Below are 15,000 nucleotides of genomic sequence, written 5' to 3' on the forward strand. Positions count from 1 at the left end.
CGATGAAACTTTCGGTAAAGACTTAAAAAAATCTGTCCAGCGGATTCAGAGCCACCTTAACCAAAAATCACAAAATTAAGGTGGCTCTGAATCCACTCGACAGATTTTTTAATTTTGCAGAAAGTTTCATCTTGCCCTTCTGATTACCTTTCAGAAATAAAAAATTGGGGGTCACCGAGTTCGTTTTTGAGATATAAGCAACTAAAGGCAAAATAAAGTGTGTTTTTACGGGGATTGCCCGCTGCCACGCTGACATATTATGTCACAATAGTGACTTTATCTTGTTCAGCAATAATTTGTGTTTCATTTGATACCACAATATTGCTAATACATGATACGATACTAAAAACAAATTGCGATTTTGAGACGGCAATACCACATTATATTGACGGCTAGTTGGGAGAAAATATATTCCGTATTGGGCGGAGTAGAACCAGTTTCAACATTAGAACCAATCACAGGCCGCAAAAGTGAGACGGCAATACCACGAAATATTGACGGCTCGCGCATAGGCAAAACTATAAGAAGATCGCGATACAACGTTGTGGTGCAGATCCTTCTAATAAGAGCGTCACTGGGAAGCGTTGAAACTGGTTTGAGCCACCTTAACGCGATAAAAATGTATCTGGTACTTCATTGTTAAACTTTTTTACTTCATATTCTTCAAATATTGCTAATATTCATTTTCTTTGTAAAGGTTTATGCTCGAACTCGGAACGCTTCCCTCCGAAAATCTCAGAAATGTTTGTAACCTGAGCCACAGGCAACGCAAGCTCAGTATACGATAAATAGACTTTGTATGGGAAAATTAAGTTTGAGCTTATAAATGCTAAAATAGGCTGTAAATGTAGAACTAAGCTTCACTTACCTCTACGTACAGTCGTCCTCGTCTTTCTTCTTTTCTGTGCAATCGGAGGGCCAACTGTGTCCGTTTTAGACGGGTTTGTGGCGGACGAATTTTTAGGCCTTTTCTCATACAAAGTCTATAAATCGTATACCGAGATTGGGCTGCCTTGGCATGAACGAGCTAAATGACGCGAAATTTGAACGCAACGTGTTAATAATTATTCATGTAGAATCGTCGAACTGACTAATTTTCGGCTTGTAGCTTGGAAAGCTTAAGAGAAGTCATCCTTTAGAAGTATCAGACGTAACTGAAAATTGTATTTCAGGGCAAAAATCCGCAAGTGAACCATACATTACTCAATTCAAACACATTTTAATTAACACTGGTTTATGCAGGTGACTTTTCCAACGCGATTTCCAAACTGAACTTAATACGATATTAAATATGTTTAGTTTTCTGTCCAAAGACATCGTGATTCACACGATAAGTTAATATTTTAGGTACAAAAAACATGAAGAAATGTACTGTACTGCAATGCGAAAGGTATCGCGAATTGTTTTGTAATTGTTCACATTACTGTTATTAAAATGTGTTGAATTTGGTAATGTATAGTTCACTTGCGGATTTTTGCTCTCAAATACGATTTTCAGTCACTTTTGATACTTCTCAAGGATTACTTCTCATTTTTTAATGCTTTCCAAGCTACGAGCCGAAAATTAGTCAGTTCGACGATTCTACATGAATAACTTTTACTTTGCGTTCAAATTTCGCGTCAATTAGCTCGCGCAGGTTACAAACATTTCTGATATTTTCGGAGGGAAGCGTTCCGAGTTCGAGCATAAAATGAATAATCGTAATATTATTTTGAAGAATATGAAGTAAAAAAGTTTAAGAATGAGGTACCAAGGTACATTTTTATAACCCATTTTCCGCCGCCACGTTATGCGGCCTTTGAGGATTTTCTTTAAACAGCTTAGAAAATGATAATTTTTACACTTCAGTTAAAAGTATCGAAGTAGAAACGGAAGAATGGTTGTTCTTATTTTGTGTTAAGTTTGGTGACAATTGAAATCATTTTAAGACTTCACCGGTGCTTGATTCTCGCAGCAAATTTTGGACTATCTGTCAAACAGAAAACCGCACTTTAACCGCGGAACTTGAAAATATGAGTTTTGAAAATACATGTAGTTCACTAAATGATATCTTTGGGTAAAATACGAGCTATCCGCCAAAATGGTCGTTGACGGACTATTCTCGGTTCTTACCGGCAGCCATTCTTTTAAACACCTCCAATAGTTTTCATTCTCTGCTCCTTTTTTTTGCACTTCATTTTCGAATTCTGTGATTTTCATTGTTCGTATGTAAATATTTAGCTTTCTTCCTTCCATTCCATTGTTTCAGAAATTGTATATACCGGTATGCAGAATTTTTTGTCCATTAACTTTTACTTGAAAATGACAGTAGAACGGTCGAAACGTGGTTCTTTTTTATCGCTCGTTTTTGCAACTAGAGTATACAAGTCCTAGTATAACAAGGAGGTTCATCGTCAAGAACACTGTCAAGGAGGCAAGAGCAAAGGAGAAAAGCATTTATCTCACTCTGAGAAAGTTCTGGCCCCAGTTGTTCGAAGGGTGGATAGCGCTATCCACTGAATAAATCACTATCCACTAGATAACTTAATTGGTTTCACTGGTGTTTATCCGCTGGATAGTGATTTATCGGGTAGACAGCGCTATTCACTGAGGCCTGGCCCAGGTTGCTCGCAGCATGGCCAGAGTTTGCAACTGTTTTGTAAAGTAGGGGACATACTTCGGAAAGCACCGGACGTGAATGTTTTCTTGGCGCCGTAAGGCGCCTCGCGAGCGCGGAAGGCGCAAGCGCCTAGGGGGGTCTGGGGGCATGCTCCCCCAGGAAAATTTTAAAATAGAATACTCAGAAACGCCATTTCCAGCGTTTCTGGAACCAAGGAAACAGTTTCCTAGGCAATGCTGGCACTCACTAAAATTCTCTTTAAAAAGTAAATTACTGAATGAAAATGCTCAGTTGGTAGGGGGAGGGGGAGGGAGAATGGCAACAACAGAATTTTCATTGGCTTATCATTGCAAATTTATTTGATTTTCAAAAAAGGTGTTTGGTAACTTGGGTTGTAGTCCATTCATCAAGAGTGTAGTCTATTCATCAAGGTCCGAGCCAAAAGCTGAATCATCACTGTCTGTGTCACAGACCAATAAAATATCCCGCCGCTCAATAAGCAAAGAAAAAAGAGTTATATGGCCGTTTTGAAGAATGTAATTGATTATTCTGTTATCCTCTAGTCAGTATGTTTATGAGATGCCTCAGTAAGAAAAATATATAATACAGTAGTAAAAAAAAATCGCCAATATTGATCTCAAAGTACTGGACGTGAATTGGCAAACGACCGGACGAAACGACCGGACGAAACGTCCGGCCTCCGGCCTCAAATGAAAACCCTGCATGGCTAGCGCTAACCAGCGTTAAATACCATGGAAACCTATAGGTTTCGAGCAACCGGCCCCTGGAGGTTAAACAATCGAAAAAAACTGTTAACGTGGTTTAAAAACCAGCCTCATGAGTTAAAAGAATGTAGAGTTGCTGTAAACCAATGCGCCGATCAACTCGAAACTTCAACATCCTCCCCTCAACCGGGAATTTGGACTTTTGAAGATTGGATTGTTCAAATTCCCGCCCCCTCGGGCCAAAATGGTGTTCAAATGCCCTACCCTATCGTCGGATTTGTCTGTCATACCCTACTAAAGAACAATCGTTGTCGGCTCCTGTTGTCTTTAATAGAGACCTTTTTCGTAAGCCAATCGCTCACAAATACTCGTCCAAACACGTGTTTTATAGCTGTTAGCGACTTCGAAGCCGAAAAAAAAAAATCATTTGAAACCTGACACTTCCGGTTCAATTTTCACCACCTCACGCAGGCAAAGGTCAAATTCCCCACTCCCCAGCTACAGAAGATAGTCAAATGCCCGGGGTTTGCCTGGGGGGTGATGTTGAAGTTTCGATTTGATCGGCGCATAAAGTCAACAGGCATGAGGTTGAAAGAAAAAAAAATTGAGCAATTTTCCCAATGGCAACCACATAACGTTCATCCCTAAAAAAACAACTGAAAATTTATTTCCTCAATAAAAACTACCGATATAAAAAAAAAACAATTTACAATGTTATTAAGTGAGGCTGAGTATAAATATGAAGAATTCTGCGAACCAAGGAGGATGACCAATTCTAATAATACCCTCTGAGATCTGCAGAATCCTTCAGATCATATGAAGGCATAAAGTATTGATGTTTTATTCTTCACCCAACATATTTTCAAGGTTCCAAAAGTAGTCATTGTATTCCCAGGTATTTTACTTGTATAATACCTCAGCCACCAGCCACAATAATATGACTTCAGCGGTTCAATCTTCCTTGTCGTCCTATTATTGGATAAATACCTTTTTGTTGGCTAGCTAGGACTACTGTACGTATGCAAGGAACCTCAGCCACAAAAAAAAAAAATAAATGAATAATAATTACTACTTATTACCATTGTTAAAGATCTCTTAACAGAACATAATTCTTTAATTATCAAGATAAATTAGTGACAAAGTACATGTTAACAACATGCCTGAAAAACAAGAGATTGCTCTTTAACATTAAAAAAGAAGACTGACTTGACATGTTTTTGTACAAAAGACTTTTAGTGATAAATAAAATAATAGTTAGATAATATCCAAGTCCTGCTTTAATTTAATGCACATGCATCACAATGATTATAGGTCAAGCCCAAGTGAGTCAATATCCACAGGAGGTAATTCAGGAAGGCTGTGACTGCAAAGCTCTTGAGTCATGGAATCCAAATCTCCTTCAAATGGAAGAAAATCCATAAAGCACTGTTCTGGAAACATGAATGAGAAAAATGATTAATAAATTATTACTGAACAGAGATCCATTTTCAATTCACTGTTTAAATCCAACACTGGGTTTTCCCTCCTTTCCCACCAATTGAACCAGGGACAGTTCTCAACACAACCCCTGATGTTGACCATCCACGTGTGAAAACAATTGAAAATATGGTCTAAACATGTGTTTAGCTTCCGCCAAGTCCATTGCTCTGAAGTGTTAGGAGCCTTAGAAAAGTTAAACCCACACAAAGCTACAGGTCACGACATTGTATAACCAAAAGTCCTTTAATTGTATGGTAGCAGATGAAGTTGCTTCTCCTCTCACTCATATATACAATGAGATAATATGGCAGGGTACGTGGCTGGAACAGTGGAAGTGGGGAGAATGGACGCCTTATTTGAGAAAGACGACACGCTTAACAAATGTAACTATAGACCTGTCAATGTGTTGGCAACAGTGGACAAGGTGTTTGAAAAGATACTCGTGAGACAACTCTAACCACTATCTAACAAAGTATTCGACGGCTTGAATTCAGCATACCGTAAACAAGGTTGCTGCCTAACGGTCGCCCGGTCACCTGGGGCACCTTATTTGCGAGCGCGGGCGACCAAATTTCTAAACAAGTAGCCTGAAGGGGCGCCTTACTTGATTCATCCTCACTTTCTTGTAAATATGATCCCAGCTGGAATTAATTAATTCTGGGCTCTTGAAAAAATGACTTGGGCTACTAACTTTTCCTGTTGGAAGCCTGAAGGGCTTCTGGAAAATTTTCTTAGGCAGCAACTTTGTGTAAATGATATATAGTTGCGAAACTACAGTTGTACGTTGGTGCGTTTGCTCGAAGACTGGAAGAAATCTCTTGAGAACAACCACATACTGTAGTTGAGTATTATCTACTGACATGGGCAAAGCCTTTGATTGCTCATCCCCTGACCTGCTACTCTCAAAGCTTCAAGCTTATTATGGTCTATGTAGCAACTCCTTGGCACTTTTAAAGTCCTACTTTACTAACAGGAAAAACAGGGTACGACTAGGCGATACCTGCAGTGAATGGAAAGAAGTAAAACGTGGATGTCCCAGTGTTGTGGAACTTTTAACAAAACAATTTGTTTTATGGCAATATTTGATCTCAACTAAGTGCTTACGCTGATGACCACCAAATATATATTTGGGGTGAGAAGATTGACAACGTCATCAGCAGTCTTGAAGAGGACGGGAATACAATTCCTCGCTGGTATTAATCCAACTACCTCTCAGGTAATCCATCGAAATATCAAGTACTGGTTATGTCAAGAGCCAAGCAGGAAGCTATAAAGGCAGTGCACATCGACAATCATACAATTCGACAGGCTCAAGAGATTAAACTACAGGGGGTGATACTCTATATACATGTAAACCTACAGTTCTCGGAACATACATGTATTAAGCAAATTTGCACCAAAACAAGCAGACATGTTATCTACATGTAGATTAAGGAACTTGATCCCCATAACAGCAAAACTAACAACCTATAAAACAGCCATTATGCCACACTTCACATACTGTAGTCTCGCTTGGCACTTCTGCAAGGCTAGTGATAGGCAGAAACTGGACCTCATTAACGAAAGGGGCTTACGGACAGTCTATAATGACTGGTCCGCATCATACGATGACCTCTTAAAAAGAGCAAAAATGACAACACTTTCAACATTTTCATGTTCAAATTAAAACATGGCATGTTGCCAAGCTCAGAAACTGAACTATTTAACACTAGTCATACAAACTATAATCTCAGAAACACAGACTTCAGACAGGAAAGCTTCAACACTACAAAATACAGCAAAGTCTCTCAGGCAGTTTGGACCACTTCTTTGGTCCAAAACTATAATTAACTAAACTATAGGTCAGAATAATGTAGGTCATAACAGCTATGGTCTGTTTTGTTTTCAGTCCTTCAGTATGCTGACAGGCATCTTGATTGAGGTCAGCAATCACTAAACTGTCATGGTGACTTGCTTTGGAAATGATTGCTGTACCTTTACTGGCAACTACAGTCCCAAAACAATAGCACATGTATTTCATTCACTTATAGTTTTAGATATAAGGTATTCATAAAGGGGGAGGAACGTAAGGAAAACTCCACGACAAAAAGTGAAAATGATGACACCAATAAGACAAAGTAAACAAGAAAAGAAACATTCATGTAACACTAGCAAAAACGGATTTGAAAGCAATAGCATACAAAATTGAATTACTGTCTATTGCATAGTGGTAGACCATTCCCAAGTTCATTGTCTGTCTCTTCAAAATGAGTTTAAGTTTTTTATGATGGTAATTAGCTCTACTTCACATGCATGGTACACATAAGTGTAAACCAATTTTCACAAGAAAAATTGGCACTTAGACGCGCTTTGAAGAGGACGCAGACATGAACTCGGAAATGGCCTATTGACTCCTGGGCAACTTTATCTTCATGTACATGTACATGTACCTTCACTTGGTCTTCTTTCACTCTCAAAGTGTATGAAACTTGATTCGCTGTTTTCGAGGTCAAAATCAGTCACAGTGTAAGGTTGAAACATACAGCCATGATAAAGCGATCCAACAGTCTTTAACATTGTTGTAACATAGTTTGGCCTTGAAAGCATGTCATCTGAAATTACAAGTGCAAGAGAAGATATCATTATATTATAATAAATAATGATCATGCATGTAACAAAGGGAAGCCCACATTTCTGCTTAAGTGGTTAAAAGCAACCCTTTCATGTTTTTTGGTGATACAAAACAGATACAAAAAATACCAGTGGTTGATCAATACTAGTAGTAATACTACTAACTATAGTTTGGTCTAATAAACTGTGTTCAGTAGCAGTCCAATTTACTTCACCTTTGTCTGTGAATGGATACATCACTTCTTTTTGGCCATCCTCAAGGGATTTCACTTTTTGCTTGCCTTTTGTTTTTATGTGAGAAGTGGCTCTCTTTTTATTGTTGAGGCCAGAACATATTTGCTGCAAAAGTGGCTGTCCTTTGATGCTGGAGGTTCCACAAAGCTTACTAGGTTTCATAAGTGGCCCTTTCCTGCCTTTGGCTGTTCCTGGTTGAATAGTATTGCCAAGATCTCCTAGAGCTCGTCTGGGGGTGGTTAAAGGTGCATTGCTGACCTGAAAAGATTTTGCAGGACCAAAGCTTCTTCCTGTTTAAAAGAAATTGTGTCAATGATATTTATTAAAGAACCATTCTTTGGTCAAGACATGAATTATGTAGTCAAACCTAATGTTAAGTAAAACTAAAAATCTTGGACATTTTAAGAAGTCAGACAGTATTTATGAAAAACAAAGACCCTAGAGAAATGTAAACATCCAACTTTGAATAGCTAAACCTCAGTTCCCTTGAATTACGGTGTAGTGCCAAATACTGGTAATGGAAACAACCCTGGAAGGAAAGTTCGTCACTAGTTCAATTCTCTACTTTTTTTCTATACAGCTTCGTCTTTTTTGTCTGTTTTCCACATTGTGGCCTGTATAATTATGTGGAAAAAGAATATCCTGATGTGCTACAATTTACCCCTGGTGTTTGTCGACAGGAATAATGTGTTTTACTAGTTCCTTTTTGATGTGTTATTTTTTTTCTTGGAGGTCATCCTTCTTGGGGTCTTCAGGTTTTGATCTTTTCCAATGTATGTCTTCCTTTTCCAGACACTAGTACTAACAATACTTTTCACGATGCTCTTGATTACAGACTGTACATTATTTATCCTCTAACCGTAATCAACTTTTAAAAATCTCACGTTAATCAAATACATGTATTTCTGGAATGAGAGTAAACTTTTTGATTTGCAGACACTTAAACTCCTGCAAAGTCTATAACAAGCATTGTTAGATGCAACAAATCATGCTTGTCCCAGAACACAAAAAGTCTACAACATTGAACCACGTAACACTTAAGGTCAGCACACACAAGGGGATAATATTATGTTGCAGGGACATGAAGTGGGGAAAAGCCACTTTTTTGCACCCACAGGGCACATAACCTAACCCGTAACCTAACCCTAAACCCTAACAAACTGGTGCTCACGTAGCAGATTGAGGCATAATAATTACAGAAATCACTGTGACCAAGGGCGGCTATGAACTCCCTTGTGGCTAAAAAAGGATGGCGGACGCAACAATTCAGAAAGAGAATATTTTACTCCAGCTGTCAATAGTGTTCACTAGGAAGGCTGTAAAACGCTGGACACAACATTGGCTGAAAAGAAGAGAGGAAAAGGAGCCTGCAATAGTCAGCAGCATGTTTCAGCTCATTTTTATTTTGCAGCGGGGACAAGCAGGGACAGTTTGCAGAGCAGTGCACACGATGTGACATTGTCCCTGCTCTATGATTCAAGAATTCAAACCTTACAATGTTATGTACCAGTCAAATTGAAACTTCAACATCCCATTCCCCCCCCCCCCTTCCAGGCATACCCCAGGCATTTGACTCCTTTTCCTGCCTGGGAGGAAGGGAATTTGATGAACTTAGTCTTCCTGGGGGGGGGGGGGGGGGGTTGGGCATTTGATCACCACTCATAGGCCAGTGGATTAAGGGGTGGGGAATTTGAAGGTAAAGATTCTGCATTCATGGCTGATTGGTTGAAAAGCAAAGGCCTACATAAAGAGATATCTATACCTGTTACCTGTCCTTTTTGTGCCTCATGCCATGTAGGGCCCTGGTTCTCCTTGGTGTTGTCTATTAAACCATGTTTACATACACAGCTTCAGAAGCATAATAGAAGCTACTGAAAATTTAAAACAGTAATCTAACAGTAATTTCACCACGGGTGGGGCATTTGATCACCTGAAGTGAACCTATGATGAGGCATTTGAACAGCTTTTTGGCCTAGGGAGGGTGGCATTTGTACAAAAATTCAAACGCCCGGGGGGTTGCTCCGGTAGGGGGGGGGGGATGTTGAAGCTTCGATTTGACTGGTACATTACCAGCTAAATTTCATGTTGCGGGAGCAAAATTTTGTCCCCGCAAAAGACGTTTTACGCAAAAACGGTCATGTGACACGAGGAAAACTGTCTCTGCAACTTTAGTATTCTCTGCAGTTTCTCACATTGTGTGTCTTAAAACTGTTTGCAAACCTGTTCCTCCCTTTAAGTCCATCGATTGACAATTTTCTTGGTCATAAGGTCTGAAAGCTGTTTCGGTCGCCATCACTATTGGCTTGCAAAATGGCAGTATGTCTTAAAACTGGCTGTGCTTCAAAAGAACACACAAGTACAGTAAACAACCGACAACGTGAGCAAAATACACTGATATCCAAATGAGCAGTGGTAGTCGCGGTGGTAAAACACGAGAATTTTGAAGATGGCGGTTTTGTGATTCAACGATATCCACGTGATCGTTACAAACCAATAAAAATGAAAAATGTTTGGTCTTAGTCCCTCGCAGATAAATGAATAATTCCACAATGGCCGCCGGTGTGAATGTAGATCAGATATTGTATGATGTTTTCATTCGTGCAGAATGGAGTCTCGAGGGAGAGATATTGGTTAGTATTCATGCATGACTCAATAAAATGTTTTCAATTTAGCTGGGTTGAATCCGGTTCTTTGGCCCTTTCATACATCTACGCTTTATTCAAGAGGCATAACAATGAAAATGGTGTTCTGCAGCATTGGGCTTATGATCGCTTATGTTCTAAGATCGTAATCATCTAGAACTTAAGAATAAATGTTACTGGGTTGTGAGCATTAAAAATAATGAATTAAGAATTAAACTGAGTACACCTTTTGGGGTTATCATCTTGTAATGTCGTGCTTACATGTATGTGTTATTATTTTAAGTCATAACACAGTAAACCAATATTCATTACACTAAATGGGCCATGAATGATAGCAAAGTTTAGTTCATAGAGAAGGAGTATAGGAGTTGTGAGTAAATCATTTTCTTCGAATAGATAGCATTCACAAGAAAGCGTATTAAAGCCAAAAGGCCATTTCATTGCTATGATCACTGATACCTATACATGTAGCTCTATTTCAAGATCATTAAGTATCTGTGATATCTCAATTTTTTCTAGTTTTTGTTGAAGTGTTGGAGGTTATTTGCCTTTTTGTGATGTAGGGTGTGATAGTGATAAGATTTATTGATAAAAGTAATGTTTTCTTTTAGAACAAGACAGGATTTGACATTGGTCAGTTGAGGGGATCTCTTTCAAGGAAGTTTCGTACAGTTGCTCAAAGTGCGTACACAACAGATTAGCAAATAAGCCAGAATCTTTTGTTGTGAAGTAGAATTCTTTGCATGACCTTCCTCTTTTGATTCAGCATTCAATCGAATGTTGTGCATCTTGAATGGTGGGTGCGGTGGCTCAGTTGGTTGAACACCGGGCTGCCATGCGGGAGGTCGTGACTTTGACTCCAGCCGGACCAACACTCGGGGTCTTAAAACAACTGAGGAGAAAGTGCTGCCTTTGTAATTATACTCGCAAATGGTTAGACTTCAAGTCTTCTCGGATAAGGACTATCAACAGTAGGTCCCTTCTCACAAATACCTTACATGTTCATTTGTTCCCTGTGGGACATAAATTTAAAGAACCCACACACTAATTGTCCTTTGTGAGTGTATGAGTGGGTGGGTATACCAGGTCCACATCAGCTGAATAGCTGCCAAAACTTCAACCTGCTCAAACAAATAGGTAACAAACAATCTTTCATTAATTATTACTGAAAGTCCTGTATGAAATTACAGAAATTGAGAAGTCTCAGTCAGAAAGCCTTTCATAATCTTCTTCTTTGTCAAAAGCAATCCGTCGATCTATCTTCAGCTCCTGATTTTGAATGCGCTCTCTGCTTGTCTTTTCTTAATTCTATAATTATTTGTAAATATTTCTATTTGAACTTGAACAACATGATGAATTGTAGCGGTGAGCCTGTTTTGCTCTGAACTTGACAAAAAGGGACCTATGCGATTCTTTCGGGCACATGAATCTTTAAAGGAGCATTTTACCTCTGCATCCCAGGTATCCTAACAATCGAAATCGACAAAGAAAAAATAGGTTTTGAGTCTAAAACTAAAAGCCATGCATTTCAGCACTGACAAAAAAAAAATGAAAGTGATTTCGTGGATATTCTGTCACCTACCTTGGCATTTTCAGAGTCCTCATCTTCCTCTTGCTTAATAGCCGAACCATACAAATTCTGCTCTGGCAATTGTCGTAAGTCTGAATCACTTGACTCCACAAAGATAAAAGGTAATTATTTTTGGCATCTTCACTTGTTAAACCCCCTGGTAAACCACACCACCATCAAGCTCCTTGCGGTCTTTTTCATTTGAGTAACAGCACAAACTAATGTGACAAAAATAGTTAGCCAATCGAAATACGCTATTCAACAATAGCGCCATTTTCAAAACAATAACAAATGATCGCATTGCATGAAGGAGGGAAATGGCCCTGTAACTCTAAAATTGGTATCACTTAATAAAACCTTCAAATAGAACTCATAGTTTATAGTGAAAAAACTTCAGCACAGGTGGCTATCCCGCTATAAATGCCCCTCTGCAATTATTTTCATTAATATTTGAATTTTGTTTTCTTATTTTAAGTTTAATATTCATTCTCTGCACAATAGGTTTTTTAAACAAAATAATTAATGTATTTTACAGTAGGGGATTAGAATCTATATTTCAATGTTGCAATTTTAATTTTAAAATTCATTATAATTGCAGACACATTTTGGTCATTGTTAAGAAGAGTTCAGTATGGAATAAGGTAAGGAAATCTTTTGGAGTTGTACATGTACCTTTGATTTTAATTAAATGGTCATTTTCATGGTAATAATGATAACAATAATTATAATAAGTATAACATGTATGTTGTGAGTGGACAGGATAGAGTGTACAGGTGAGTGGTATGACCATCAATCCCTGCCAGTTGCAGGAGAATGGAGAAGTCTGGATAACCTGGGATATGACTATCTACGTATATACATAGACAAGAAGCTGAAGTGCAATCAGCCAGATATTACCCTAATGCTAAAAGATATACTGGAATGGACTTATACGACATATAGCTGTGGAAGCAGACCAGAATATCACCAGGACTGGGTGTAGGAGAAGATAGAGAAGTATCAGGACCTAGCTAGCATTTGAAATTCAAAGAATGCATGGAGCCTTGAATGTGACAGTGATACCCATCACTGATGGCACACTCAGAACTATCTAGAAGAATGCAAGGGCTGGTATGGAAAGTTAGGTCTACCTGACATTATTGGCAGTACACAGTTGTTGGCCACACTCTGAACTGGACATGTGCTGCCGAAAGTATTTTGTCTCTAAGACGCGAGAATTTGCTGAGACATGACTTAATAGAAGACTCATAAGAACACCAGAGAACTGGAGATGATGATAATGATGATGATGATAATGATAATAATAATAATAGTAATATGTGCGAAGACATCAGACGTATTTGGGGGCTCAATAAGTGTGCAACTGTTGACATACTGCGAGGAAAAATCAAACCAAGCAACAAGAATGTACAGTTATCGGATAGTGAAGAACTAAAGGTACATGTATTTAACAGAAATGACCACTACAAATTCCTCGGGAAGTACGAAAATGCGTTGCAGCTGGAGGAACAAGTCCACAATGAAGCAAACAAAGAATACTTGAAACAAATAATTATCTGTGATATGTACAAGCAACATCTCAATTCCAAGAAAAGGTACACAGAACTAAAACCTTCGTGTTACCCGCACTCCAATATCACATGTAGACAAGCGACCAGCTCAAGGAGATCGACAGGCGAACTAGAGAAATAATCAGAACAGAAGGTGGAATGCACCATCACGAGTCAACAAAGCTACTCTACCTACCAGAAGAGATTGGTGGCAGCGGCCTGAAAAGCGTTGAAGATATTATGTACAAGATGACAACTATCAAACTGGCAAACTATCTTAACAACTCTACAGACAATAGAATCAAGCTCGCACAAACACTTGAAATGAACAAGATTATGAAAGGAAGGAAGTCAGTCTTCAAGCAACAGAATACAACTTTGAGTATAATTTCAATGAAGTAGTCACTATAATTACTGCAGGTAGCAAAACAGAAATCACTGACACAAAGCAAGCGCGCAAGCAATCAAAGGCATCCTCAAAGCTGCTGTTGACAAGAAACTCACTAACAAACTTGAAAACCAAAAATGGCTTGGACAACTGACTACGAAACAGTTCAGAGATCCAGACATCTCACCAAATACAAACACAATCCATAACACAGGGAAAAACATACCGGACATTGTTTACAGCGTAAACAAAAATATCAGACAGCAACTTCTGCCTACAAAGACCTATCAACAAAGCAAGGCCCAAGCGCAGATACCAGATACCAGATACCAAGTGCCGCATGTCTAAAATTGCACAAACACTTTACGTGGCAAGACACAATCATATGCTCCGACCCATTTACATGTACCACTATCTACTACACAAGTATGGATACCAGGAAAATGATCATAGCAAACCATGATACCAACAAAAACAATCTCAATCAGTACTAGAGAATACCACAAGCAAAGTACAATGGAATGTTCCGTTTCATCTAAAAAGAACACCATCAAATTGTGCTAATCGTATAGATTGTCTTTGTGGGACAAGGTCAAGAATAAATGGTATTTGGGATCATGATCAGTATGTCAAGTAGGAAAAATAAAGAAAAATATGGAACTTTAGCAAGAGGATTACACTGAACTGAGAGCAGGAATAAAGGACATATACAAGGAATGCGAAGTAGCACAGTTCAACATTGTCCTTGTAGGATACAACCTAACACTGGAGGAAAACCTCAACATACTGACAGAAGACAAGAGAGAAACACTGTATCTACTCAAGAAAGCCCATAACTGGATTCTACAGTACCGCTCGAAACTATTAGTGCATTTGCATGCGGTAATACCTCGTCTTTGCCGATAGTGTTTACCGCGAAATCACCTAGGTTGGACGAAAACCGCAACTGAGGCAAAGACGAAAGCAACCGAATGCCGTGGCCGACTTAATTGCGGTAATGTGCCGCAAGAAAACAATGGTACTTTGCAAAGCATTGTTTAATATTATCACACCTAGCTCCCCAAGGTAAAGAATGAATATCCAGTCCCAATGACTGCAGATGCCTACAGTGTACATTCCTCTGAACACATCTGGAGTTCCAAGATCTTTAAATTTGAAAACCCTCCTACAGACCAAACATACTACGATTCTCAGTTGAGTACA

The 15,000-nt window shown here is 38.8% G+C and overlaps 2 protein-coding genes across 2 annotated transcripts in view; one reads left to right on the forward strand and one right to left on the reverse strand.

Moving 5' to 3' along the window:
* Positions 1-2,952: 2,952 nt before the first annotated feature.
* Positions 2,953-10,129, reverse strand: LOC137992655 (uncharacterized). Its single transcript, XM_068838131.1, has 4 exons — positions 9,868-10,129; positions 7,629-7,937; positions 7,233-7,394; positions 2,953-4,754 (listed from the first exon to the last, which is right to left on the reverse strand). Exons 1-4 carry the CDS (start codon positions 9,938-9,940, stop codon positions 4,630-4,632), a joined length of 669 nt encoding a protein of 222 aa, XP_068694232.1. The 5' UTR covers positions 9,941-10,129; the 3' UTR covers positions 2,953-4,629.
* A 64-nt stretch (positions 10,130-10,193) lies between these two features.
* The window catches only part of LOC137992656 (NBAS subunit of NRZ tethering complex-like), a 155,269-nt gene continuing 150,462 nt past the window's right edge, over positions 10,194-15,000 (forward strand). Inside the window, exons 1-3 of the mRNA XM_068838132.1 lie at positions 10,194-10,277; positions 10,901-10,970; positions 12,458-12,500. Coding sequence (XP_068694233.1) covers positions 10,197-10,277; positions 10,901-10,970; positions 12,458-12,500 — 194 coding nt within the window. The 5' untranslated portion in view covers positions 10,194-10,196. The remainder of the gene's footprint in view (positions 10,278-10,900; positions 10,971-12,457; positions 12,501-15,000) is intronic.

Source organism: Montipora foliosa, chromosome 2 (assembly GCF_036669935.1).
Source record: "Montipora foliosa isolate CH-2021 chromosome 2, ASM3666993v2, whole genome shotgun sequence".
In the NCBI taxonomy this organism is placed as follows: Eukaryota; Metazoa; Cnidaria; class Anthozoa; order Scleractinia; family Acroporidae; genus Montipora; species Montipora foliosa.

Bases quoted from the DNA above. Each gene is read 5' to 3' on its own strand.
- LOC137992655 (XM_068838131.1), bottom strand. From the start codon at position 9,940: ATGGCGACCGAAACAGCTTTCAGACCTTATGACCAAGAAAATTGTCAA. The intron at 7,938-9,867 runs GTTTGCAAACAG...TCTTTTAAACAG, and splicing joins GGACTTAAAGGGAGGAACAG to GAAGAAGCTTTGGTCCTGCA. The intron at 7,395-7,628 runs GTGAAGTAAATT...TTGTAATTTCAG, and splicing joins GTATCCATTCACAGACAAAG to ATGACATGCTTTCAAGGCCA.